Here is a 25,260-nt window from a genome sequence, read left to right as displayed (position 1 = left end):
GTCTCCGACGTATCTATAATTTTTGATTGCTCCATGTTATATTATCCACTGTTTTGGACATTATTTGGCTTTATTATCCACTTTTATATTATTTTTGGGACTAACCTATTAACTGGAGGCCCAGCCCAGAATTGTTGTTTTTTGCCTGTTTTAGGGTTTCAAAGAAAAGGAATATCAAACGGAGTCCAAGTGGAATGAAACCTTCGGGAACGTGATTTTCTCAATGAACAAGACCCGGGAGACTTGGACCCTACGTCAAGAAAGAAAATAGGAGGCCACGAGGTAGGGGGCGCGCCTGCCTACCCTAGGCGCGCCCTCCACCCTCGTGGGCCCCCTGTTGCTCCACCGACGTACTCCTTCCTCCTATATATACCTACGTACCCCCAAACGATCAGAAACGGAGCCAAAACCCTAATTCCACCGCCGTAACTTTCTGTATCCATGAGATCCCATCTTGGGGCCTGTTCCGGAGCTCCGCCGGAGGGGGCATCGATCACGGAGGGCTTCTACATCAACACCATAGCCCCTCCGATGAAGTGTGAGTAGTTTACCTCAGACCTACGGGTCCATAGTTAGTAGCTAGATGGATTCTTCTCTCTTTTTGGATCTCAATACAATGTTCTCCCCCTCTCTTGTGGAGATCTATTTGATGTAATCTTCTTTTTGCGGTGTGTTTGTTGAGACCGATGAATTGTGGGTTTATGATCAAGTCTATCTATGAATAATATTTGAATCTTCTCTGAATTCTTTTATGTATGATTGGTTATCTTTGCAAGTCTCTTCGAATTATCAGTTTGGTTTGGCCTACTAGATTGATCTTTCTTGCAATGGGAGAAATGCTTAGCTTTGGGTTCAATCTTATGGTGTCCTTTCCCGGTGACAGTAAGGGCAGCAAGGCACGTATTGTATTGTTGCCATCGAGGATAACAAGATGGGGTTTTCTTCATATTGCATGAGTCTATCCCTCTACATCATGTCATCTTGCTTAAGGCGTTACTCTGTTTTTAACTTAATACTCTAGGTGCATGCTGGATAGCGGTCGATGAGTGGAGTAATAGTAGTAGATGCAGGCAGGAGTCGGTCTACTTGTCTCGGACGTGATGCCTATATACATGATCATACCTAGATATTCTCATAACTATGCTCAATTCTGTCAATTGCTCAACAGTAATTTGTTCACCCACCGTAGAATACTTATGCTCTTGAGAGAATCCACTAGTGAAACCTATGGCCCCCGGGTTTATCTTTATCATATTGATCTCCTACTACTTAGTTATTTCCTTTGCTATTTACTTTGCCTTTATTTTACTTTGCATCTTTTATCATAAAAATACCAAAATATTATCTTATCATATCTATCAGATCTCACTCTCGTAACTGGCCCTATAGGGATTGACAACCCCTATTTGCGTTGGTTGCGAGGATTTATTTGTTTTGTGCAGGTGCGAGGGACTCGTGCGTAGCCTCCTACTGGATTGATACCTTGGTTCTCAAAAACTGAGGGAAATACTTACACTACTTTGCTGCATCATCCCTTCCTCTTCGGGGAAAACCAACGCAGTGCTCAAGAGGTAGCAATTTCCTTATATCATGATAAATGTTTATTATTCATGCTAGAATTGTATTAACCGGAAACTTAGTACATGTGTGAATACATAGACAAACAAGAGTGTCACTAGTATGCCTCTACTTGACTAGCTCGTTAATCAAAGATGGTTAAGTTTCCTAGCCATGGACATGAGTTTTCATTTGATTAATGGGATCACATCATTATACATTTTCCTATGACTATGAGATTATGCAACTCCTGAATACCGGAGGAACACTTAGTGTGCTATCAAACGCCACAATGTAACTGGATGATTATAAAAATGCTCTATAGGTGTCTCCGATGGTGTTTGTTGAGTTGTCATAGATCGAGATTAGGGTCGGCCCTCCCCCTCCTTCACTCCTTTATATACGGGGGAGGGGGCACCCCATAGACACACAAGTTGATCATTGTCTTAGCCATGTGCGGTGCCCCCCTCCACCATAATCCACCTCGGTCATATCATCGTAGTGCTTAGGCAAAGCCCTGCACCAGTAGCTTCATCATCACCATCATCACGCCATCGTGCTAACGAAGCTCTCCCTCGACACTCAGCTAGATTAAGAGTTCTTGGGACGTCGCCGAGCTGAACGTGTGAAGATCGTGGAGGTGCCGTACTTTCAGTACTGGGATCGGTCGGATCGTGAAGACGTACGACTACATCAACCGTGTTGTCATAACGCTTCCGCTTACAGTCTACGAGAGTACGTGGACAACACTCTTCCCTCTCGTAGCTATGCATCACCATGATAGATCTTGCGTGTGCATAGGAATTTTTTTGAAATTGCTACGTTCCTCAAAAGTGGCATCCGAGCCAGGTCTATGCGTAGATGTTATATGCATAAGTAGAATACAAAGGAATTGTGGGCGTGGATATATACATATTGCTTGCTATCACTAGTTGATTCTTGATTCAAGCGGCTCAGACCGACATTACGCGTACGCTTACGCAATACTAGTTCTACCGACGTGCTTCGCACACAGGTGGCTGGTGGGTGTCAGTTTCTCCAACTTTAGTTGAATCAGATTCAATGAACAGGGTTCTTTCTAAAGATCAAAAAGCAATAACTATACTACGTTGTGGTTTTGATGCGTAGGTAAGAACGGTTCTTGCTAGAAGCCCGTAGCAGCCACGTAAAACTTGCAACAACAAAGTAGAGGACGTCTAACTTGTTTTTGCAGGGCATGTTGTGATGTGATATGGTCAAGACGTGATGAGATATAAATTGTTGTATGAGATGATCATGTTTTGTAACGGAGTTATCGGCAACTGGCAGGAGCCTTATGGTTATCTCTTTATTGCATAAGATGCAAGCGCCATATAATTGATTTACTTTATCACTATGCGATAGCAATAGTTGCAAAAGAAATAGTTGGTGAGACGACCAGGTGACGACACGTTGATAGAGATCAAGATGATGGAGATCATGGTGTCATGCCGGTGATGGTAGAGATCATGACTGTGTTTTGGAGATGGAGATCAAAGGCACAAGATGATGATGGCCATATCATGTCACTATTTTGATTGCATGTGATGCCTATCTTTTCTACATCTTATTTTGCTTAGTTCGGCGGTAGATTTATAAGATGATCCCTTACTAAAATTTCAAGGTATAAGTGTTCTCCCTGAGTATGCTCCATTGCTACAGTTCGTTGTGCCGAGACACCACGTGATGATCGGGTGTGATAAGCTCTACATTCACATACAACGGGTGCAAGCCAGTTTTGCACATGCGGAATACTCGGGTTAAACTTGACGAGCCTAGCATATGCAGATATGGCCTTGGAACACTGGAGACCAAAAGGTCGAGCGTGAAACATATAGTAGATATGATCAACATAGTGATGTTCACCATTGAAAACTACTCCATCTCACGTGATGATCGGACATGGTTTAGTTGATATGGATCACGTGATCACTTAGATGATTAGAGGGATGTCTATCTAAATGTGAGTTCTTAAGTAATATGATTAATTGAACTTTAATTTATCATGAATTTAGTCCTGATAGTATTTGCATAACTATGTTGTAGATCAATAGCTCGCGATGTAGCTCCCCGTTTATTTTTATATGTTCCTAGAGAAAAATAAGTTGGAAGATGATAGTAGCAATGATGCGGACTAGGTCTGTGATCTAAGGTTTATACTCATTGCTGCACAGAAGAATTATGTCCTTGATGCACCGCTAGGTGACGGACCTATTGCAGGAGCAGATGCAGACGTTATGAACGTTTGGCAAAGCTTGGTATGATGACTACTTGATAGCTTAGTGCACCATGCTTTACGGCTTAGAACCGGGACTTCAAAAATGTTTTGAAATGTCATGGAGCATATGAGATGTTCTAAGAGTTGAAATTGATATTTCAGACTCATGCCCAAGTCAAGAGGCATGAGACCTCTGACGAGTACTTTACCTACAAGATGGAGGAGAATAGCTCAACCAGTGAGCATGTGCTCAGAATGTGTGAGTACTACAATCTCTTGAATCAAGTAGGAGTTAATCTTCCAGATAAGATAGTAATTGACAGAGTTCTCTAGTCACTATCACCAAGTTACTAGAACTTCATGATGAACTATAATATGCAAGGGATGATGAAAACGATTCCCCGAGCTCTAAGCGATGCTGAAATCAATGAAGGTAGAAATCAAGAAAATCATCAAGTGTTGATGGTTGACAAGACCACTAGTTTCAAGTAAAAGGGCAAAGGAAAGAATGGAAAGAAAGGGAACTTCAAGAATAATGGCAAGCAAAGTTGCCACTCCCATGAAGAAGCCCAAAGCTAGACCCAAGCCTGAAACTGAGTGCTTCTACTGCAAAGGAAATGGTCACTGGAAGTGGAACTGCCCTAGATACTTGGAGGATAAGAAGGATGGCATAGTGAACAAAGGAATATTTGATATACATGTTATTGATGTGTACTTTACTAGTGTTTATAGCAAACCCCTCGGTATTTGATACTAGTTCAGTTGCTAAGAGTAGTAACTCGAAACGGGAGTTGCAAAATAAAGAGAGACTAGTTAAGGGCGAGGTAATGATGTGTGTTGGAAGTGATTCCAAGGTTGATAAGATCACCATCGCACACTCCCTTTACCTTCGGGGTTAGTGTTGAACCTAAAATAAATGTTATTTGGTGTTTGTGTTGAGCATGAGTATGATTGGATCATGTTTATTGCAATACGGTTATTCATTTAAGTCAAAGAATAATTGTTGTTCTATTTAAATGAATAAAACCTTCTATGGTCATACACTCAAGATAAATGGTTTATTGAATCTCGATCATAGTGATACACATATTCATAATATTTAAGCCAAAAGATTCAAAGTAAATAATGATAGTGCAACTTATTTGTGGCACTGTCGTTTAGGTCATATTGGTGTAAAGCGCATGAAGAAACTCCATGCTGATGGGCTTTTGGAATCACTTGATTATGAATCACTTGATGCTTGCGAACTATGCCTCATGGGCAAGATGACTAAGACTCTGTTCTCCAGAACAATGGAGCGAGCAACTGACTTGTTGGAAATAATACATACTGATGTATGTGGCCCGATGAGTGTTGAGGCTCGCAGCGGGTATCGTTATTTTCTGACCTTCACAGATGATTTAACTACTTGATGAAACATAATTCTGAAACATTTGAAAAGTTCAAAGGTTTTCAGAGTGAAGTGGAAAATCATCGTAACAAGAAAAAGTTTCTACGATCTGATCACGGAGACGAATATTTGAGTTACGAGTATGGTCTTCATTTGAAACAATGCGGAATAGTTTCGCAACTCACGCCACCCGGAACACCACAGCGTATGGTGTGTCCGAACGTCATAATCGTACTTTATTAGATATGGTGCGATCTATGATGTCTCTTACTGATTTACCGCTATAGTTTTGGGGTAATGCATTAGAGACAGTTGCATTCACGTTAAAAAGGGCACCATCTAAATCCGTTGAGACAACACCGTATGAACTGTGGTTTAGCAAGGAACCTAAGATGTCGTTTCTTAAAGTTTGGGGTTGCGATGCTTATGTGAAAAAGTTTCATCTTGATAATCTCAAACCCAAATCGGAGAAGTGCGTCTTCATAGGATACCCAAAAGTAACTGTTGGGTACACCTTCTATCATAGATTCGAAGACAAGATATTCGTTGCTAAGAATGGATCCTTTCTAGAGAAGGAGTTTCTCTCAAAAGAAGTGAGTGGGAGGAAAGTAGAACTTGATAAGGTAATTGTACCTTCTCCCGAATTGGAAAGTAGTTCATCACAGAAATCAGTTCCAGTGATGCCTACACCCATTAGTGAGGAAGTTAATGATGATGATCATGAAACTTCAGATCAAGTCACTACCGAGCCTCGTAGGTCAACTAGAGTATGGTCCGCACCAGAGTGGTACGGTAATCCTTTCTGGAAGTCATGTTACTAGACCATGATGAACCTACGAACTATGAGGAAGCAATAATGAGCCCAGATTCCGCAAAATGGCTTGAGGCCATGAAATCTGAGATGGGATCCATGTATGAGAACAAAGTATGGACTTTGATTGACTTGCCCGATGATCGATGAGTCATTGAGAATAAATGGATCTTCAAGAGGAAGACGGACGCTGATAGTAGTGTTACTATCTACAAAGCTCGAATTGTCACAAAATGTTTTCGACAAGTTCAAGGTGTTGACTACGATGAGATTTTCTCACTTGTAGCGATGCTAAAAGTCTGTCCGAATCATGTTAGCAGTTGCCGCATTTTATGAAATTTGGCAAATGGATGTCAAAACTGCATTCCTTAATGGATTTCTTAAAGAAGAGTTGTATATGATGCAACCAGAAGGTTTTGTCGATCCTAAAGGTGCTAACAAAGTGATCAAGCTCCAACGATCCATCTATGGACTGGTGCAAGCATCTCGGAGTTGGAATATATGCTTTGATAAAGTGATCAAAGTATATGGTTTCATACAGACTTGCGGTGAAGCCTATATTTAGAAGAAAGTGAGTGGGAGCACTACAATATTTCTGATAAGTATACGTGAATGACATATTGTTGATCGGAAATAATGTAGAATTTTCTGGAAATCATAAAGGAGTGTTTCAAAGGAGTGTTTCAAAGAAAGACCTCGGTGAAGCTACTTACATATTGAGCATCAAGATCTATAGATATAGATCAAGACGCTTGATATATTTTCAATGAGTACATACCTTGACAAGATTTTGAAGTAGTTCAAAATGGAACAGTCAAAGAAGGAGTTCTTGTCTGTGTTGCAAGGTGTGAAGTTGAGTAAAGACTCAAAACCCGACCACGGCAGAAAATAGAAAGAGAATGAAAAGTCATTCCCTATGCCTCAGTCATAGGTTCTGTAAAGTATGCTATGATGTGTACCATACCTATAGTGTACCTCACCATAAGTTTGGCAAGAGGGTACAATAGTGATCCAGCAGTGGATCACTGGACAGCGGTCAAAAATATCCTCAGTGGAATAAGGTAATGTTTCTCGGTAATGGAGGTGACAAAGAGTTCGTCGTAAAGAGTTACGTCGATGCAAGCTTTGACACCGATCTGGATGACTCTAAGTCTCAATCTAGATACATATTGAAAGTGGGAGCAATTAGCTAGAGTAGCTCCGTGCAAAACATTGTAGACATAAAAAATTGCTAAATACATACGACTCTGAATGTGGCAGACCCGTTGACTGAATTTCTCTCACAAGCAAAACATGATCACTCTTTGGGTGTTAATCACATAGCGATGTGAACTAGATTATTGACTCTAGTAAACCCTTTGGGTGTTAGTCACATGGAGATGTGAACTAATCACATAAAGATGTGAACTATTGCTGTTAAATCACATGACGATGTGAACTAGATTATTGACTCTAGTGCAAGTGGGAGACTGGAGGAAATATGCCCTAGAGGCAATAATAAAAGTTGTTATTTATATTTCCTTATATCATGATAAATATTTATTATTCATGCTAGAATTGTATTAACCGGAAACTTAGTACATGTGTGAATACATAGACAAACAAGAGTGTCACTAGTATGCCTCTACTTGACTAGCTCGTTAATCAGATGGTTAAGTTTCCTAGCCATGGACATGAGTTGTCATTTGATTAAGGGATCACATCATTAGAGAATGATGTGATTGACTTGACCCATCCGTTAGCTTAGCATGATGATCGTTTAGTTTGTTGCTATTGATTTCTTCATAACTTATACATGTTTCTATGACTATGAGATTATGCAACTCCCGAATACCGGAGGAACACTTAGTGTGCTATCAAACGTCACAACGTAACTGGGTGATTATAAAGATGCTCTACAGGTGTCTCCGATGGTGTTTGTTGAGTTGGCATAGATCGAGATTAGGATTTGTCACTCCAATTGTCGGAGAGGTATCTCTGGGCCCTCTCGGTAATGCGCATCACTATAAGCCTTGCAAGCAATGTGACTAATGAGTTAGTTACGGAATGATGCATTACGAAACGAGTAAATAGACTTGCCAGTAACAATATTGAACTAGGTATTGAGATACCGGCAGTCGAATCTTGGGCAAGTAACATATAGATGACAAAGGGAACAACGTATGTTGTTATGCGGTTTGACTGATGAAGATCTTCGTAGAATATGTAGGAACCAATATGAGCATCCAGGTTCCGCTATTGGTTATTGATCGGAGATGAGTCTCAGTCATGTCTACATAGTTCTCGAACATGTAGGGTTCGCACGCTTAACATTCGGTATTATGAGTTTATGTGTTTTTGATATACCGGAGGTAGTTCGGAGTCCCGGATATGATCATGGACATGACGAGGAGTCTCGAAATGGTCGATACGTAAAGATCGATATATTGGAAGCCTATGTTTGGACATCGGAATGGTTCCGGATGAGTTCCGGCATTTTCTGGAATACCGGGAGGTTACCGGAACCCCCCGGGGAGTATATGGGCCTTATTGGGCCTTAGTGGAACAGGGGAGAGGAAGGGAAAAGGTGGGAGGCGCGCCCCCTGGCCCAATCCGAATTGGGTGCCCCCCCTTTCCTTCCCCCTCTCCTCCCCTTCCTTCTCTCCTACTCCTACTACTTGGAAGGGGGGAATCCTACTCCCGGTGGGAGTAGGACTCCCCTTGGGCGCGTCATAGAGGGTCGGCCCTTCCCCCTCCTCCACTCCTTTACATACGGGGGAGGGTGGCACCCCATAGACACACAAGTTGATCATTGTCTTAGCCGTGTGCGGTGTCCCCCTCCACCATAATCCACCTCGGTTATATCGTCGTAGTGCTTAGGCGAAGCCCTGCGCTGGTAGCTCCATCATCACCGTCATCACGCCGTCGTGCTGACGAAGCTCTTCCTCGACACTCAGCTTGATCAAGAGTTCGTGGGACGCCACTGAGCTGAACGTGTGCAGATCGTGGAGGTGCCGTACTTTCGGTACTAGGATCGGTCGGATCGTGAAGACGTACGACTACATCAACCGCGTTGTGATAACGCTTCCGCTTACGGTCTACGGGGGTACATGGACAACACTCTTCCCTCTCGTAGCTATGCATCGCCATGATAGATATTGCGCGTGCGTAGGAATTTTTTGAAATTACTGCGTTCCTCAACAAATAATATCTGGTAGGAACACCTTTAGGCGAGAGGCAATCATTTTTGCAATAATTTTATACACCACATTGCACGAACTAATTGGTCTAAACTGGGTTACCTTCTCCGGAGAGTTGACTTTTGGTATCATCACATTCGTAGTATCATTCCAACCAGATGGGATAGTGCAAGTGTTTACTGCTTTCAAAACCTCCTCGGTCAGATCATCTCGTAACATTGTCACCAAAACCTTTTATAGAAAATAGCATGGAGCCCATCAGGCCCTGGGCTTTTAAATCCCCAATGTTGAACAAGGCTTTACGAATATCATTAGCCGTATACGGAGAAAGGAGGGCATTGTTCATCTCAGTAGATACTCTCCTCTTTACCACTGATAACACATCCTGATTAGGTTGCTCAATCTCTGAGGTAAAAAGCTTTTTAAAATATTCTGTGATATGATCCTTCAATTCCGTATCTTGTCGCCCGACCTCAGTATCATCGAGAAGTTTTTTAGTATTACTTTTCTTTTTCCTAGCAGTAGCTGCATTATGGAAGAAGGAAATATTTTGGTCTCCGTGCATCAACCAATTTTCTCTACCTCTTTGTAACCAAAAAATCTCTTCTTGATCCAACAAATTCTCAATGAGAACTACAATTTCTTTCTGCGTAGAAAGGGAATTTGTATTCATAGGGCCACGCTTCAATTTCTCTAGCTCTTTTTTAATTTATTAATTCTCCGTTTTGGTTCCTTCAAGATCTCACGGTCCTAGGAATGTAGATCAGCGTGTACCGCTCGGGTCCTGTCTGCGAGCGTCGGGCCAATACTAGCCAGCTTTGCCTTCTCCCAAGATGCCTTGACAATTTCACTAACAGTTTCTTCTTTAAACCATCTGGCTTCAAAAATTTTAATACCCCTATTCAGCGGCCGAAACATATTACCGTCAAAATAATCCATATCCAAAACTAACGATTGGTGGTCAGAATGTACATGGTTTTCATTAATCACAGCCACCTAAGGATATTTATGCGCCCATTGTACATTACATACTGCACGGTTAAGTTAGGAAAATCTAGTTTCGCATGGAAGTTGGAACTTGCGATGCAGCCCCCAAGGATGCGTCGCCCTCTCTCCCCGGCTGCATCGCTCGTCTCTCCCCCATGCATGTCGTCGTTTCGTGTGCTCATGGCCCAAACTGGGCAGGAATCAACCGCGCGCACGAACGCCTCTTCGCATCCGGCAGTTGCCAACACCACGGTGCCCATCTCTACGTGAATCCGTAACGGTTACAGTGTAACCGCTAAGCTACCCCCATTCACGCTCACGCCCCTTCCAAAATGCCGTTCCCACTTCGCCTCTCGATCTCCTCCCTACTTAACACTGGCCTCCCCTCCTCCTCTGGCCGATCGTTCGCAGTTGACAAGATCGTTCCAGCAACATTTTTTACAAAGCTACTCCACGAACGGACAATGGCGGCGTCGGGGGCTGGGCGCGCGAACGCCGCGCGCGGCACGAAGGCGACGGAGGATGTTCTACGGATCGTCGGGACCAGCGAGGCGCTGGATTCGGACGACATCGAGTACATCCTCGACGACTATATCAGAACGTCATCATGCATCGCGGCGAAGCGCGGCCGGGTGCAGGACCAGATCGCCGCGGCGTCCCGCGGGCGCGGCAAGCGCGCCGGCAACCGGCGGGCGCCGGTGCCGGCCGAAGAAGCCTACACGAGGAAGGGCCTGGGGGCCGACCGGAAGCGCCTCAGGGCGCAGGCCGGTAAGGCCAAGAAAGAGCAGCAGCGTCAGGAGGCCATGTGTGGCGAGTTTCTGGAGTTGCTCGCCGACGCGAGGCAGAGGGACGGGCTGCGCCGCTAGAGCGACCCTTCCCCGTCAGCACTACTACTAGTAGTAGTTATTTAGTACTAAGGGCCTCCCTGCTTCTTCTCCCCCGCTCCGTACGTGTCGCTAGAAAGCAGTATAGACGACGAAGGACATGACAATATGTTGTCTGTGTTGTATGGTCATATGTGGATGAATGTTTTTCAACGACGTTCCGTACGTGTTCTCCGTCGCTGTGGAATGCATCTATCAACCGTAGGCTCTGTGTATGGTTTAATTTAGCCCGGGCAGGCAGGAAGCAACATGATCAATCAAATTATGTAGTAGTAGTAGTAATTCTCTTGTTTCTGCTCGCATGAATGTGTGTCGTCCTTTTTCGGTGCACTGCAGGAACATTCTTGCTTCTAGGCTTTTGGCTATTGTTATGAACATTCTGGGGTTTTCAAGCGTTCGTGCATATTTTTCCTAAGTGACATGTTTTCTTGCGGTTTATAAGAAGTTATAAAATGTGTTATGTGGTTGAAGGTACAATAATTCATCTTCTTTTCTCTTTGCAGTAGAAAGGCCAAGGAATTTCATAAGTATAAGGTAGCACCGCGCCACACACTGACACACGCCTCTCATCGCCGTCAAGCTAAGAGCAACGCTAGCAGCCCTGCAGAAAAAAAAACGCTAGCCGATTGGCTGCCAAGCTTGTGCGCAAATTCAGATTGTCCAAACCACAGCCTCCACAATTTTTGTCACATGCATTCAAAAATTCTACTTCATCCGGCACAGACTTTCGCCGGATCAACATCGAACAAATTTAACAACAGTGCAAACCAGTTAAGTTCATATACAAGGGCAAAAGTTGTAGCTTGTCGACATTATACATACATGTAGCGGCATTTTTTTACTACCTAAAATGTGGAGCATACACTACCATACAAGATACTTGAAATATAATCTAGCTTGCGTTGGACTTGTCGGTGCGGGCAGAGGCCTTGGAGTCTTGGGCAAAGGCGCGGGCGGCGGCTTTGCCGACATTAGCTGGCCTACCATTCTGAGTAGACCAGGGTGGGCTGCCATGTTTGCCACGCATCCTCCTTGTCTGCTTGACGGTGACGCTAGTGGAGGCGTGGTCCAGATGGCGCACTCTTTCTTGACATCTATTTGCCGCCACTTGTGTCATGGTGGTGTAGATCTCTGCGAAGCTCGCTTGTTTGTCAAAGACTAGGGCAGGACGGGAATCCCACGATTCCCTAGTTGCGAGAGCGCGGCATTGGCACGGCCATGGTGGTAGATGACTTCCGCGGAGGTCATGTTGCTGGACTCTGCGAGCATGCGCTGGAGGACTGGGTCCTCGTCCTTCGACTCGGGGATTTGATGTGGGTCATCATCTTAGTGTTGTCCTCCTCTATAACGTTGTCCTCCACCTCCATGGCAGTCGTGGCCATGAAGAGGGCTTCGAAGGCAGTCGTCCCCTATTAGTTCCATAGCTCCACCTCAGTTGGAACCCGACGGAGCCATGACAATTACCTAAGGCTAAGTGGATTGCGAGGCGGCATAGTGGCGGTGGACGGAAGGAGCTGGAGATGTGACGAGTGTCTCTAGATGCCTCGCGGCAAGCGTTTTATATACGATAATGGTGTGCGGCAGGGGAAGGCGTGGGCAGCGAAAATTCTCTCTGAGAAACTACTCCGTCGACATGAAAAATGGATGGCAATGGGTCGAGAAGGGGTATTAATGGGTGCGTTTCTCAGTCGAAAACGCGTATGCGGGAGTATACTCCGTTGGCAGGAAAGAGGAAGGATTTGAAAGTACACTCCCGCCACGTCGGTTGAGTTTAGAGTTATAACAGCCTCTCTTTTTAAAAAATGAACAGCACCTTAACCTTCAAATATGAGCTCTGTTTGTTGTTGTTGTTGTTTTTTTTTTTTTTTGAGACAGGGGCGACTAAAGATTCTTAAAGTTGTTGTAAGCCCATCTGAGGTAAAATCACATGGGCTGCTAAAGGGTCCGTGTGTGTGCGCTCACTCACCTTCTTCCTTCCTGCCTCCAAAAACAAAAACAAAAAAACCTTCTTCCTTCTAACGGCCCATCCCGTACCTCTTCCCCTCTCCCACCTATCTCGGCCCAGCCGCCGTAAACCCAACCGAGGATCCCACCGCACCTCGCCGTCGGCGGCTCACCGGAGACACGAGTGCCCCGCTACTGCCACCCATGGCGTCCCGCCGCGTCCTCCACCTCCTAACGGCATCTCGAGGCATCTCCTCAACCCCACATCTCGCCTCCCTCGGGTGGATCAACAAGATCAAGGACACCTTCACCGGCAAGAAGGCCGCCGACTCACCCTTCCCCCCGTCTGAATCCTTCAATCTCAACAGTAAGTAGTCGTCCGAGATGTCCGGTTCCTCCTCTCTTGGTACAGTGGGTGGTCTGATTCGGGCCCTCCGGATTTGCAGTGTTCGCGGATTCGATGGAGATGGCGAGGAAGGTGGGAACTTTCAAGAACTTCGTGTCAGGGAGATGCAGCGAGGCCACCGTCGTAGCCGCCTGCGAGAAGCACGCCGCCGTTCTCCGCTACCTCGCCACCATCGACCCAACCGGCGAGGTATATACAATGATCATAGAGCGGATGTCATTTCTTATGGTACATACAGCATGCTTTGCTAGTGCGGCGTGGCGGGTTGGTTCATTGTGTTGTGTGTGCTGCTCTTTGTTCTGCAGAAGCTCAAAACCAGTGACAAAATTAGTGCCACCAAGCATTGCAACTGCACAATTGCTGATGTGGAGCACATACTGGCCAAGTACACATGGGCTAAAGATGCCCAAAAGAAGATTGAAAAACTCGAAGAAGAAGGAAAGCCAGTGCCAAAGACATTTACTGAGGTAACTCCGGTCTAACAGTTGTAACTGTCGGATAGGGGTGCTAATCCTTTTGTTTTGCTGGTCATTGAAGAGTGGATGAATTACATGTGACGGTATAAAAATAACGAAACATGGGGGTGTGGGGTGGGTAGGACAGGGGAGAGAGTATTAAGAATTAATAATATGCTAACCATTTTTTTAGAGAATATCAATGTAAGAGGATCAGCTAAAGATAAGTAGCCCAGTTTAGCCATCATAATGTGAATGATTAGGTCAATACAGGATATGGTGATTTCTTTCCTCATTTTTGAAGCAACAGTTGTCTTTTCAGATTTGAAGCAACAGTTATGTGCTGATGTTTGATATGCCTAATGTTTAATGCTGGATTGTATCACCTTTCTAGGTGCAAAATCTAATGGGTAATACAGCCTTTGACCTTGGAAGAGCTAATCTGGAAAAGAGTGGTCAGATAAGTAGGAATGCTCTCTGCCCATGCGGTTCTAAGAAACGATATAAAAAGTATGATTCTTCCATGCCTGATACTGTTTTATTAATGATGTTCTGTTGCCGAGTTTGTTGGTGTCGTGTTTCCTTCGAAAATCAGATTGCTGCAAATTACATGTGCACTTACATCTTTTCTTTTAGATGGACAACCTACAGAGAATGTAGTTGTAGAAAATCTGTAAGCGCACGGTTACTACTATCTTAGCAAAAGGTAGATAGAGATTTTTCAGTATGTACAGGATTTTGTTACTTGGCAGGGCTCCTGTCCTTTGTTCACTGAAAATTGGAGCGAGCAAGTTTGGCCCATTTGGTAACTTCTTTAGTTTGTATCTATCCTCCACGAGTGAAAAGGTGAGATGCTAGGCAGCTGATACCTAGCACGTCATTCTTGTGCATTAAATACTAAAATGGTGTTTCACTTGCTTGAACGTATAAGTAGAACTCCAAATCCTGATTGCTCCATTGCCACACATTGCCATACTCCACTTAGGTTAACCTAACCTTTTTTTTTTTGTGATAGATGTTTGGTTCCTAACATAATCCACATCTCACACATATGCTTTTACCAAGACTTGTAGTGTGTGGCGACCAATTTATTCGCCAGAACTTAGGTGTAGATAGATCCAGCCTTCCTTCTTCTCTTCTCCTCTTTGTAGATAGATCCAGCCTTCCTATTTCTTGTGCGAGTTCATATTCTTACCAAAATAATGTGCTGTTATGTTTCTTGTCTTGTGATAACACTCTTTTTGCTTCATGAAATATGTAGGTGTTGTGGGGCTTCTTGAGGTGAAAACTCATGCTTTCCTTTTGGTTGCTAGCGCTGACTGGGGCAGAGTTCTGCTCTGCTGTGATCAAGAAAAGCACGTCGGGATTCTCAACCTAGACAGCGAGACTGCCTCAGTGGCTGAAAGAGCCAAACTTAGTTGTTGCAAACCTGGCTGCGAAACTTGTAAAGCGCCATAAGCGGCTCTGTACTATGGGATAAACATTTTCCTAAACCCTGTGATGTCTTGCCTTAGTTAATTTGATTTGCTTATGCAGACAGTTCAAAGCATCCGCGGGCATGGAAGCCTGATGTTTCAGCCTTCCTATTGGTCAGTTTATTGAAGTTCTATGTACATTGAGGAGCTGATATTCTTGCATCTGAATAAAATTACAGGAGATTTTGCGCATCCTGGCAGTGTTACACTCTCCCTTTGGGAAACACTAGCTTCTGTTCTACTTTCTTTTGTGATTGCATATTTGGATGACACCATTGCTTTATGGGTGGTACTGGAGAGTGCATCATGTCATGTGCACCTGACCCCCACGTCAATTGCCTTGGGTTAATAACAGATAACTTAGATCACATGATGTAAACAAAATCCAGCAAATGGCGTATGAGGGCATTTTTAAGTTTTGAATATTGTAAGTATGAAAATAAAACTTTAAAATCATCTTCTTTCAAATTATGAAAATAATTGGAGAAGTCTCTAGTATTTAGCACAACCTAAAATTGAATATAGTTGACATTGTTTTGAAAGCAAACGATGTCAGATCCAGGTGAAGACTCCCACCACTTAACAAGGCACATTTTTCCTTGGTCAGCAACTAACTAGTAGATTTTGCTTCAGTAATTCGATCTCAAGTTGCCACTCTTACAAGGGTGCCTCTATACCAAAACGAACTCTCCTCTCCACTACGATCTCCCAGTGGAAAATAGAAGAAACAATACAGCCTCAAAACCAAGGTAACATCAGAAACCGGTTGCTTCTCAGGGCGTGACTGTCATATCCGTTCCATTCAAGACAGGCAACGTATATATCGAGGTACAGGGATATCTACAGAGCAAAACTAGACCATCTTCAACTAATCCAATCTTTATTTGCTAGGCCGATCCCAAGTCGTCTCGGAAGTGAGGTTGTTCCCATAGTACACTTGCTTCGTAGACTCGTCTATGTATGCCTGCGAGCAAAGAACATGTTGCGTTAAAAAAAATCATAGCTATACTTTGAATTAGATTGTCAGCAAGAAACATGTATTTATTGGAAACTGAGATGCAGCATTCAGTCTGGATGTTTTAGCTAGTATAGCAAAAAAAAATCAAGTGTATGGAACCAGGTAAAATACTAACCTGCCACCCAGAAGGAAAACCCTTGGAGAGCTCTGAGAGATCAGGCTCCCCTTTGTGTTGTTCGGCAGCTGCACGAATAGGTTCAGTCTTTGCTTCCTTCTTTGCTTCAGCTCTTTTGCGTTTTACACGGTCACGCCTACAAAAATGATGAAGATTAGCAAGTTGAGCTAGAGTTACAAACAAGAACCCCAGTAAATCTAACAAAAGATTAAATGTAGGTACATAACATTTGTAATCCTAGAAATGACATGGTCCACCACAATCAATGCTGTAGAGAAGTCTATAAGCAAGTTATACAATCCATATTATTTTTAAGTTAAGACTCAGAAATGATAAATTTGAGAAAGAGGAAAATATGCCAGAGGCCAGTACTCCCTCCGATCCATATTAATTGTCGCTGATTTAGTACAACTTTGTACTAAACCAGCAACAATTAATATGGATCAGATGGAGTAATACCTTGTTGTAAATACGAAGTATCAAGTTATTCAAGTCAAACGGCATATGGTGAAGGAACAATACCAGTCACCACCAAGGGGAACAAAATTAGCATTTTCCTTGGCTTCTCCACTAGCTATTTGTTGCTTACGCCACCCCTGAAATTAACGAAACTGATCAAATCCAAAAGACTTCAGAAGCATTTGTCATGGCGTATATGTTCTCAAGAGAGATGAAAAGAGTTACATCTATTTCCTTCCGGCGTTTCCTTTCTAGGTACTCCAAAGCATCTTCAGGCTCCTCTTCCTCTTCATCACGAAGCTCCTCCTTTGCAGCTTTCCACTGTAATAGTGAAATAAAAAAAAAGGTTGCTTTAGCAAAGGTAGATTAATAAGGAAACAATCATTATACATCAACACTCACCTTGTCTTAAGCCTTACCAATTACCATGTAAACAGATTGCTCTGCCTTTAAAATAAGAAATGATAAACATGAGACAAAATAGTCAGGAAACACTGTCACACTCCCACTTGCATGAGTTGTTTTTTTCTGGACGACCTATATTGTGCACAACAAAATAAACTGGCCAAGAACAGTGTGCTCTCTTGTTAATGACATAACCAAGAGTGTGTCTCAACGACTAAGTACACACAATTAGCAGTAATGCAAATCATGCAGAGTGTTAAATTTCTTCATTAATGTCAAGACACCACACTTGGGGGCAGTGGATTGGTAGGGTAGGAGAGAGCATAAATGGTCACTATTTTAACAGCAGCTTTGGGAGGTCGGAGAGATACCTTATCCACCAGACTTGAGACCTTCTTATTAGATCTCAGTGATGATGCAACAGCAACAGGTCGCTTCTTAGTACGAGGAACTGCAAATCAGTGCAAATGTCAAAACTAAAACAACTATAAGCTAGTAAGATGAAGTGTCCTTGCAAAGAATAATAAAACTACCTTTAGTCTGATTAGTGGAGCTAGTAGAAGCTTGAGTAGAACTTCCATGTACTGTTGGTCCTGAAGATACTGCTCCTACTGATTGGCTCAAAGACGCAACTGTGGGCTCCTTGGATATCACTTTATCAGACTCCACAGTATTCACATTACTATTTGCAACAAGGGAGGCCAAGCTTGTTTTGTTATCTAATTCACCACTAGAAATGGCAGAGGTTGATGAAGCATAGTATCCAGAAGATTCAGCCGCTACTTCAGTGGCAGCCATAGTGACGGAAGGATAGCTATAATAAGAACCTGGTACTGGGGGGATGGATGTGGTCTCAACAGGAATAGATACGCCACTTGCAGACAATGGTGCATAGTAAGAATGCTGCTGTGATTGAAGAATATGAGAATCGCTTGCTTGCATATAGTAGTTGGCATTGGTGCCATCTGTACCAGCAGCAGGATAGTACTCCATTCCTGGAAGCGTATAACCCAAGTTTGCTTGATCTCCATATGGCTGAGGAAGTGTATCAGCATTAACAAATGACACAGCGGGCTCTTCAGGCTCAGGAGGAGGTGGAGGAGCTGGTTCATTCTCAGGTGGTGGAGGTGGAATCCATTCCTCTTCTGGTGGTGGTGGTGGAGGAATGTCATTATCCTGTGGGGGAGGAGCAGAATCCTCCAATGATGACAAAGCTGGTGATCGCACTTGCTCTGATGAAGGATGCTCCTTATTTGCCATAGAAGTGGAACCGCCCTGCTCTTCAACACCTTCTTCATCGACCTCCATTTCCACGTCCATATCTTCATCACTATCTGATTCAACTCTTAAAATAGCTGCTGCCACACCTTGTGAGTTCTGAACAGATGATGTTGTACATGGTTCCTCAACCTTAATATTTTCATCGCCAGTACCTATTCCCAGAGTGCTAACATCAACCTTCAAATGCTCACCCTCAGAGGGTGCCATAACTTCAGCTTCATTAGGTGCTTTGTGTCCTGCATCCACTGTCTCCCGATATCCATGTTTGGTGGTGTAGCTAGCTTCAAACTTGGAAACTGAAAGTTCTAGTTGCTTAAGGTGCACCTCAGCATGCAACCACAACGGAAGTAAAGAAGATCCATACGAGGAGAGGGCATTACAGTCTGCTATTCGTATCTCAATTTCTCTTTTTATCAACTCAAGACTGTCAATGGCAACATGTGGCCTGCATGATGACATGGAAAAATTAGTTACGCAGTTCTGTGTAGAGGAATGGTTGAAAAGGGTAAACTGAAATGGCAAAAGGATGATAAAAATAACAAGCACCTTTCCAGCAGCTTCAGTCTTTGCAGTAAATCCTCACCATATTTTGCAAGCTGCAAGGGGTCAATGTCCACTGTCTCATGACTAGCAACGGCTCCAGTGTAAGCATAAGGATCATGAGTATAAGTTCCCATAGCAGTATAGGTTGCTGTGCCATTTCCAACAGACACGTCACTAGGATATGCTTCGACATTACTGTGGGGAAGGACATGTGCTTGAGCTTCGACAGAGTACCCCATATGAGTAGGCACAGATGCAGAAGTGACTCCATCGGCAGCAACTACTGAAGCTAATCCATTAGGAATCTCCCAAGAAGTTTCTCCTGTAACTGTGTTCCAGTAGTAGCACTGATTACTCTGTTCATGCATTATAGCCTTCCAATTCCCACCAATGTCACCAACAATTTGCATGCCAGATGAATCTGGGACAGCTTCCATTGCTGTCACACACTCATTTTCCAGAGTTGGATCAGGGGCAACAGTAAATTCCTGAGCAACGGTTTCTGTGATAATTTTGACATCATCAGCTTGAGATACCTCCTGCTGAACACTAACAGAAGCAGGCAGTTCACTATCTGCATCGCCGTTATCCCCAGTTATATCACCCTGATCATGAATAACCTGAAACAAGCGAACAAATTTCATCGCAAGACGACCTGAGCTCAAACTTCTTATCTGAATAATCTTCTCTCTAAGAAAAGATACTATACTTGAAAGAGAATCATACGGGTGCTTAATCCTTCCAATCTACAGAATACAAATCATGAACTATTTGGAGGCTTCAGCTAATATATCAAAATGGGTTCAGCATATTTGGGGCTTACAATACAATATACAAGAATCTTCAGATTAAATGGTTAGCACAACAAAGTTCAACCTGTTTGGTCTTGCATAAGAAAGTTCAACCTCAACCTGTTTGGTCTTATAGGGTACAAGAGAATAAATAGGAGATTCAATTACCTCAGCACTTGCATCTGTTGGGCTCCCCTTAGTTTCACCAATGGGTTGATCTGTTGCTACTTCATCCTCTTCTTCATCATCACTATATTGCCCAAGCAACGCTAGAGGATTTTCCTTCTTATCTGAAAAAATAAATTCATCATTAAAAACGCAAAAGCTTTCATGTGACACAATCTATATTGCAGTATTTTCTGAAGTATATGTGAGGATCGACTCAGGTATAAAAGTAGAACAAGTTCGTTAAAATTACTTTAAAATGCACCATGGCGGCCCAGCAATAATTAAAAAACCAGGTTAGGAGCTACAATATAAAGAAAAGAGACATACGAACCGAGGAGGCAACAATCATCCTGAAATCCCCACGCTCAGATGCTGCCAAAAGAGAAATTACCGGAAGGAACACACCCAGTTTTGACAGTGGCAGCCTGATCTGAAGAATTTACTTAATGTTCCTTGCAGGCCGGGAACCCTACATGTGCCTCAAACCAGAAATTTGGAGCATACACATGCTTGAAGAAAATTCCAAATTTCCACCAAATTTACATTCCATAGGCATGTGCCGTCTTTACATATCCCTTGGAAGGAAATTGATTGAACCCACCTGACGAAGATGGTGAAGTGGGAACACCAGTTTGCTGCCCACGGTTTTCCTCTCCTACTCCCTCTTTCATAGATGCCTCCCCTGCAATGCACGTTTGAAGTATCAGCAGCCAGCTTGTTCAAGGTCTATTGGATATTTGGAGTCGCATTTTATGCTCGGTAGTTATACTACTGTAATCATATGTTGCTACTCATAATCTTGGGCATTCAAAAGTGCAACAAATAGCTGAGCATTAAATCTCTACAATTATAAGGAGTGGGTTCCAAAAGAATTGTTAACCATCCTTCCTTGATTCCATTTTTTTTACCAGAACTGGCAATATCGCATGAGGTGATGTCATACATCACCTCTGTTGATTCAGCTGGGGCAATGTAGAGCAAATGCAGAACCCAGTAAGCATCAGGTCTCTCCATAACCAAACCCTTGTTTTGGGCTAAGCAGCAGCATTTATCTAACGAGGGATGTGACATAGCTGTACATGCACAAATTCACAAATTTCATTACCAAATTTTATTTGTTTCCTCAGGTTATATTTTAAGTTTTTATCTCTGATCATTGAAATGGAAATTGCGTGCTCCTTTTCAGTTATTTGTCATACAACAAAATATTGAACTGCTAACTTCAAACTCCAAAAATGCACATTGATCTTTACTAGTAGTTTTGGTGGATCTCGCCCCAGTAATCTAACATTATAACCTTGAACACTTATCTTCCTATAGTAGAAACATCTTGGATTATGGTCTGAATCTGATACAAGTGCAGCATATGGTCATATGGTGTGATTTAGGAACTGCACTGGACATGTTTTTCCCCGACTCAGGCAATTCCCTATATCCCTGAATCAGTAATAACTTGTTTAACACACGGTGAAATAATGCAACTGAAAGTGACAATGAAACTCTATATAGAGCACACAAGTTTTAAGGTCGGCCTAGGCCAGCAAGCCACTTCTTCTCCTTTTGTTATAAGCTCTAGCCTCACTGCTCCTTCTGATGTGTCAATTACCACGTCCAGATTCTACTGGTAGAGCTGGTGATTCAAGGTGCATCCACTTAATCAGGATGGACAGATTCAGGCAGCCAAACAATCACGAACCATGCAACAAAATAACCTTCCGAGTGTTCAGAAATACTCCCTCCGTCCCAAAATTCTTGTCTTAGATTTGTCTAAATACGGATGTATCAAGTCACATTTTAATATTAGATACATCCGTATCTAGACTAATCTAAGAATTTTGGGACGGAAGGAGTATAAACTAACCGAGTTCCATTCAAGCCGGCTCCGATTGCAAGCTAGATAATCGACGCGATGAAACCAGCAACTAAACGCACATCAGTCGCGGGTTGACCATGCACAGACCACGGAGGAAAACCGAACCCGGGGCAGGGGCGGAGAACTCACCGGGGGAAGGATCGAGGAAGAGGTCGAGCTTGACCCTGCGGCCCGAGGCCGCCTTGGCCGCCAGGCGGCGCTCCTTCCGCCTCCCCATCGCCGCTGCCCCGAGCAGTCGGGCGCGCGCCGGGGTGGAGATGGACGTCTTTTTCTAGGGTTAGGGTATGGAGGGTGACGTCGGGGTGTTTTTACGGCGAAAAGGGAAGCTGTGCGAATCAGGAGGAGAGGCGAAGTGGAAGGCGCTTCGGTGGAGCTGTGCTCTGCACGTGCTCCGTGCTCGCGTTTCGCTTCGGCGGAGAAGCGCGGTTGGGTGGGCACGGTTCTCTCGGTCTAATCGTTTTCGGGGTAAATTCGGGGTCGGGAAATTCGATTTGGAAATCAAATTGGGCGTTCGAGTCACAGCAATTCCCACAAACTTTTTTTTTAGCATCAGTACAGACACAAGCGCTCATATACACGCGCATACACTCACCCCTATGAACGCACATACGCACACCCTACCCCTATGAACACCCCCGAGAGACTGAGCCGGCATATCATCTTGAAATTTACGAAGTCACCGTAGACGTCTCCTCGTCGACGGGAACGTCTCCTCCCACTGAAAGCGCATCGCCGGAAATCCTGAAATAAATCCAGGAATAATGCGATCACCAGGATTTGAACCCTGATGGATTGGGGATACCACTGTCCACCTAACCAACTCAACCACAGGTTGATTGCAATGTAGATAATGGTTTAGTTCACATATTTACCAGAGGTGATCAATCCATCATTAAACTTGCACTCTGCGTGAAGATTTAGTCCACAGCTAATCAGTAGCGGGCAGTTGGTGGCATGCTAGCCTCGTCCTGACACTTTTGTGAAAATTCCCTTGACATTTCTGGAAATCACGCATGCGTATATAAGAGAGGCGTGCTCGGGCGCACCACCCGAGCACGCACGCACGCATCACTCTTCTCTCAGGAGCAACGACGTCCGTGCTACACGTGCGCGAGCACATGGGAGAGCTCGCCTCCACCGCCGGCAGCGTCGCTCTCGTCATCGTCCCTGCTGGCCGCGACGGCCATGAAGGAGGGTGAGGAGCGGTACGTCAAGGTGGCGTTCAAGGTTCTTCCGGGTGAAGCCGGGCTCCATGGCCGGCACTGCCCACTACCACCACTTCCTCGACTCCTGCTTCCTCTGCAAGCAGACCATCTCCCGCGACCGCGCCATATCTTCATGTACAAGTACGCGAAAATCCACTTCTACTGCTGCAGCCGATTCCCTTTTGATCCCACGAGGAGATTACGAGCGATTAATTCTTGATGTTGACGCGGGCGTTGGTTTTGTTTAGAGAGATATGTTATTGAGCGAGACAATCGAACAAATGATTGAACCAACTCTTTATTGGCGATGATGTACATTTATATACAGTCAGAATGATTGTCTCCGAAAGGCGCAACGGTTAGAGGCATCGTTCCAAGGAACCGTCGTGGTGGTTGCTAAAAACCTGGCATGACACACACGAGGAAAAAGGAGCGGGGATTATCCCCTATAACCGCAAGGGTAATATATTTTTTAACACTCCCCTAATCATCGCTAGATTTTATGATAGTTCATCATCTTATTAACTCTCCTCAAAAACTCTATGGGGAAAAATATGAGGAAAATAGTGTTTAATATGTTGCTAAAACTCCTGCAAATCCAATGAAAAAACAAGGAGAAAATAATGCAACATATAATAGTTATTGTCTCATTTTAACTCAATATGTGAGAACCGTAGAGTTTGGAGAACAATAAACATGTTGTATATAATTTCCTAAAACCCAAGTGGGGAAAACATAAAGTGTGACATATGATCTCGTGTTGATATTACCTCACTAAAAACATTTATAAGAACCAATAAAATAAACACATAATGGGGGAAATAGTATAATATAATGCTTTAAACATGAACAATTCAGGGAGATACTCCCTCTGATTCTTGCAAATTTCGAAGCCATCACATACCAATTATGTGAACATACTTCTGGAATGTAGAAGTCGGTGAAGACTTGGTGAACAAATTAGCCGCATGATTTGACTTGCAAGATATACAATATATAGGGATATTGCTCATTATGTAACATGTTTGCATCCGGCAACACAAAACAATATTATCTTTGAGATAATGGTTGGTGGATGTAACCACGAGGTCTGTTTCAAAGACTTTCATGGGATGGCTACCACACCTAACAGGGAAACAAAGCTTGTCTATGATCTGACATAGTAGGGATCTGATTTGTGTATCCAATGATATTGGTATCCAGATTTCTCTGAACATGAAAAATGTGGCATCCCGCCTCAGAGCAACCGATTTACCTTGCATTGCCAGCCCAGAGATCTAGTTTTTTAGCAACACACAACAACTTGGTATAGAAAACAACCGCTTTATTGATGCTAGCGGAAACATAGGTTCGATATTACATCAGATAGCGAGGCCAAGCGGCACACACGGTGCGGCTGAACAGTATGTACATTATTTAATGAACATGAAGGGGGCTCGATCACGACAACTGCGCGGCACCGGAACGACGACGAAGCGGAACTCCATAGCACAGGGACACCGATGTGGACACCACTCTGATCTGGTAAGACTTTCGTGAAAGCTGGCATGACACGCCTGGTCAGTACATTGAATGTACTTGCAAGCTCACAACAAGTAAAAGCATAATGACAAACAATAACATGACAATTTAGCAGGTTAAATGCAAGACTACAACATACCACTCATGAAGTGAACATGCTTGTGCACCAAGTCCCTCGGTCTGGCTTACCGTACGGGTTACCTCGTAACCAATCTCAATAATACGGTGATCACTCCCGGATCACAAAGGAAACCAACTCTTTGGTTCCAACAACAACCATCTTCATGGTTTCAACAATCTCATCACATAACCAGTGCCAACCATATCACTTTGGTGTGCAAGATTAAATTATTTATGTTGATCCATGGTGTGACCTACTACGAACTGGGTCTGTAGCCGAGGACGCGGCTATCGATAGATTTAACACAGACTCTACAAAGGTTAGCACACTGTACCCACACCACGGAATCCATGGCCTTGAACTCCCATTCGGGTGGACCAACGACATTCCGACAGAACCAACCCATTGCCATGACACTCTCCCGCCCACTCCGACC

The 25,260-nt window shown here is 43.7% G+C and overlaps 2 protein-coding genes across 7 annotated transcripts; one reads left to right on the top strand and one right to left on the bottom strand.

Annotated features, from left to right (window-relative positions):
• Positions 1-13,040: 13,040 nt before the first annotated feature.
• On the top strand, positions 13,041-15,516 carry LOC119331405 (protein translocase subunit SecA-like). 2 transcript variants are annotated; one of them, XM_037604556.1, is made up of 5 exons: positions 13,041-13,355; positions 13,435-13,583; positions 13,700-13,861; positions 14,244-14,359; positions 15,163-15,516. In XM_037604556.1, exons 1-5 carry the CDS (start codon positions 13,193-13,195, stop codon positions 15,305-15,307), a joined length of 735 nt encoding a protein of 244 aa, XP_037460453.1. In that variant the 5' UTR covers positions 13,041-13,192; the 3' UTR covers positions 15,308-15,516. The 2 variants fall into 2 exon arrangements, with proteins under 2 accessions (XP_037460453.1, XP_037460454.1); XM_037604557.1 differs by having other exon boundaries at positions 13,044-13,355; positions 15,111-15,299.
• A 342-nt stretch (positions 15,517-15,858) lies between these two features.
• On the bottom strand, positions 15,859-22,362 carry LOC119329244 (formin-binding protein 4-like). 5 transcript variants are annotated; one of them, XM_037602254.1, is made up of 10 exons: positions 22,107-22,358; positions 20,706-20,786; positions 20,105-20,226; positions 19,149-19,765; positions 17,855-19,047; positions 17,693-17,772; positions 17,142-17,237; positions 16,980-17,053; positions 16,458-16,593; positions 15,859-16,288 (listed from the first exon to the last, which is right to left on the bottom strand). In XM_037602254.1, exons 1-10 carry the CDS (start codon positions 22,192-22,194, stop codon positions 16,205-16,207), a joined length of 2,571 nt encoding a protein of 856 aa, XP_037458151.1. In that variant the 5' UTR covers positions 22,195-22,358; the 3' UTR covers positions 15,859-16,204. The 5 variants fall into 5 exon arrangements, 2 of the variants coding, with proteins under 2 accessions (XP_037458151.1, XP_037458152.1); XM_037602255.1 differs by having other exon boundaries at positions 20,432-20,786; positions 22,107-22,173; XR_005159361.1 differs by lacking the exons at positions 15,859-16,288; positions 16,458-16,593 and adding an exon at positions 17,319-17,363 and having other exon boundaries at positions 17,009-17,053; positions 22,107-22,362.
• Between the last annotated feature and the right edge of the window lie 2,898 nt (positions 22,363-25,260).

The sequence above is a fragment of the Triticum dicoccoides genome, chromosome 7A (genome assembly GCF_002162155.2).
Source record: "Triticum dicoccoides isolate Atlit2015 ecotype Zavitan chromosome 7A, WEW_v2.0, whole genome shotgun sequence".
NCBI lineage: Eukaryota > Viridiplantae > Streptophyta > Magnoliopsida > Poales > Poaceae > Triticum > Triticum dicoccoides.
Note: the sequence above shows the minus strand (reverse complement) of the source record. Positions and strands in the feature narration are given on the sequence as shown.

Coding starts and splice junctions, on each gene's coding strand:
- LOC119329244 (XM_037602254.1), bottom strand. CDS start 22,194: ATGGGGAGGCGGAAGGAGCGCCGCCTGGCGGCCAAGGCGGCCTCGGGC. Junction 20,787..22,106: donor CTTCCTCGATCCTTCCCCCG/GTGAGTTCTCCG, acceptor CGTGCATTGCAG/GGGAGGCATCTATGAAAGAG. Junction 17,238..17,692: donor TCTCAAGTCTGGTGGATAAG/GTATCTCTCCGA, acceptor TCACTATTACAG/TGGAAAGCTGCAAAGGAGGA.
- LOC119331405 (XM_037604556.1), top strand. CDS start 13,193: ATGGCGTCCCGCCGCGTCCTCCACCTCCTAACGGCATCTCGAGGCATC. Junction 13,584..13,699: donor CCATCGACCCAACCGGCGAG/GTATATACAATG, acceptor TTTGTTCTGCAG/AAGCTCAAAACCAGTGACAA. Junction 13,862..14,243: donor TGCCAAAGACATTTACTGAG/GTAACTCCGGTC, acceptor TCACCTTTCTAG/GTGCAAAATCTAATGGGTAA.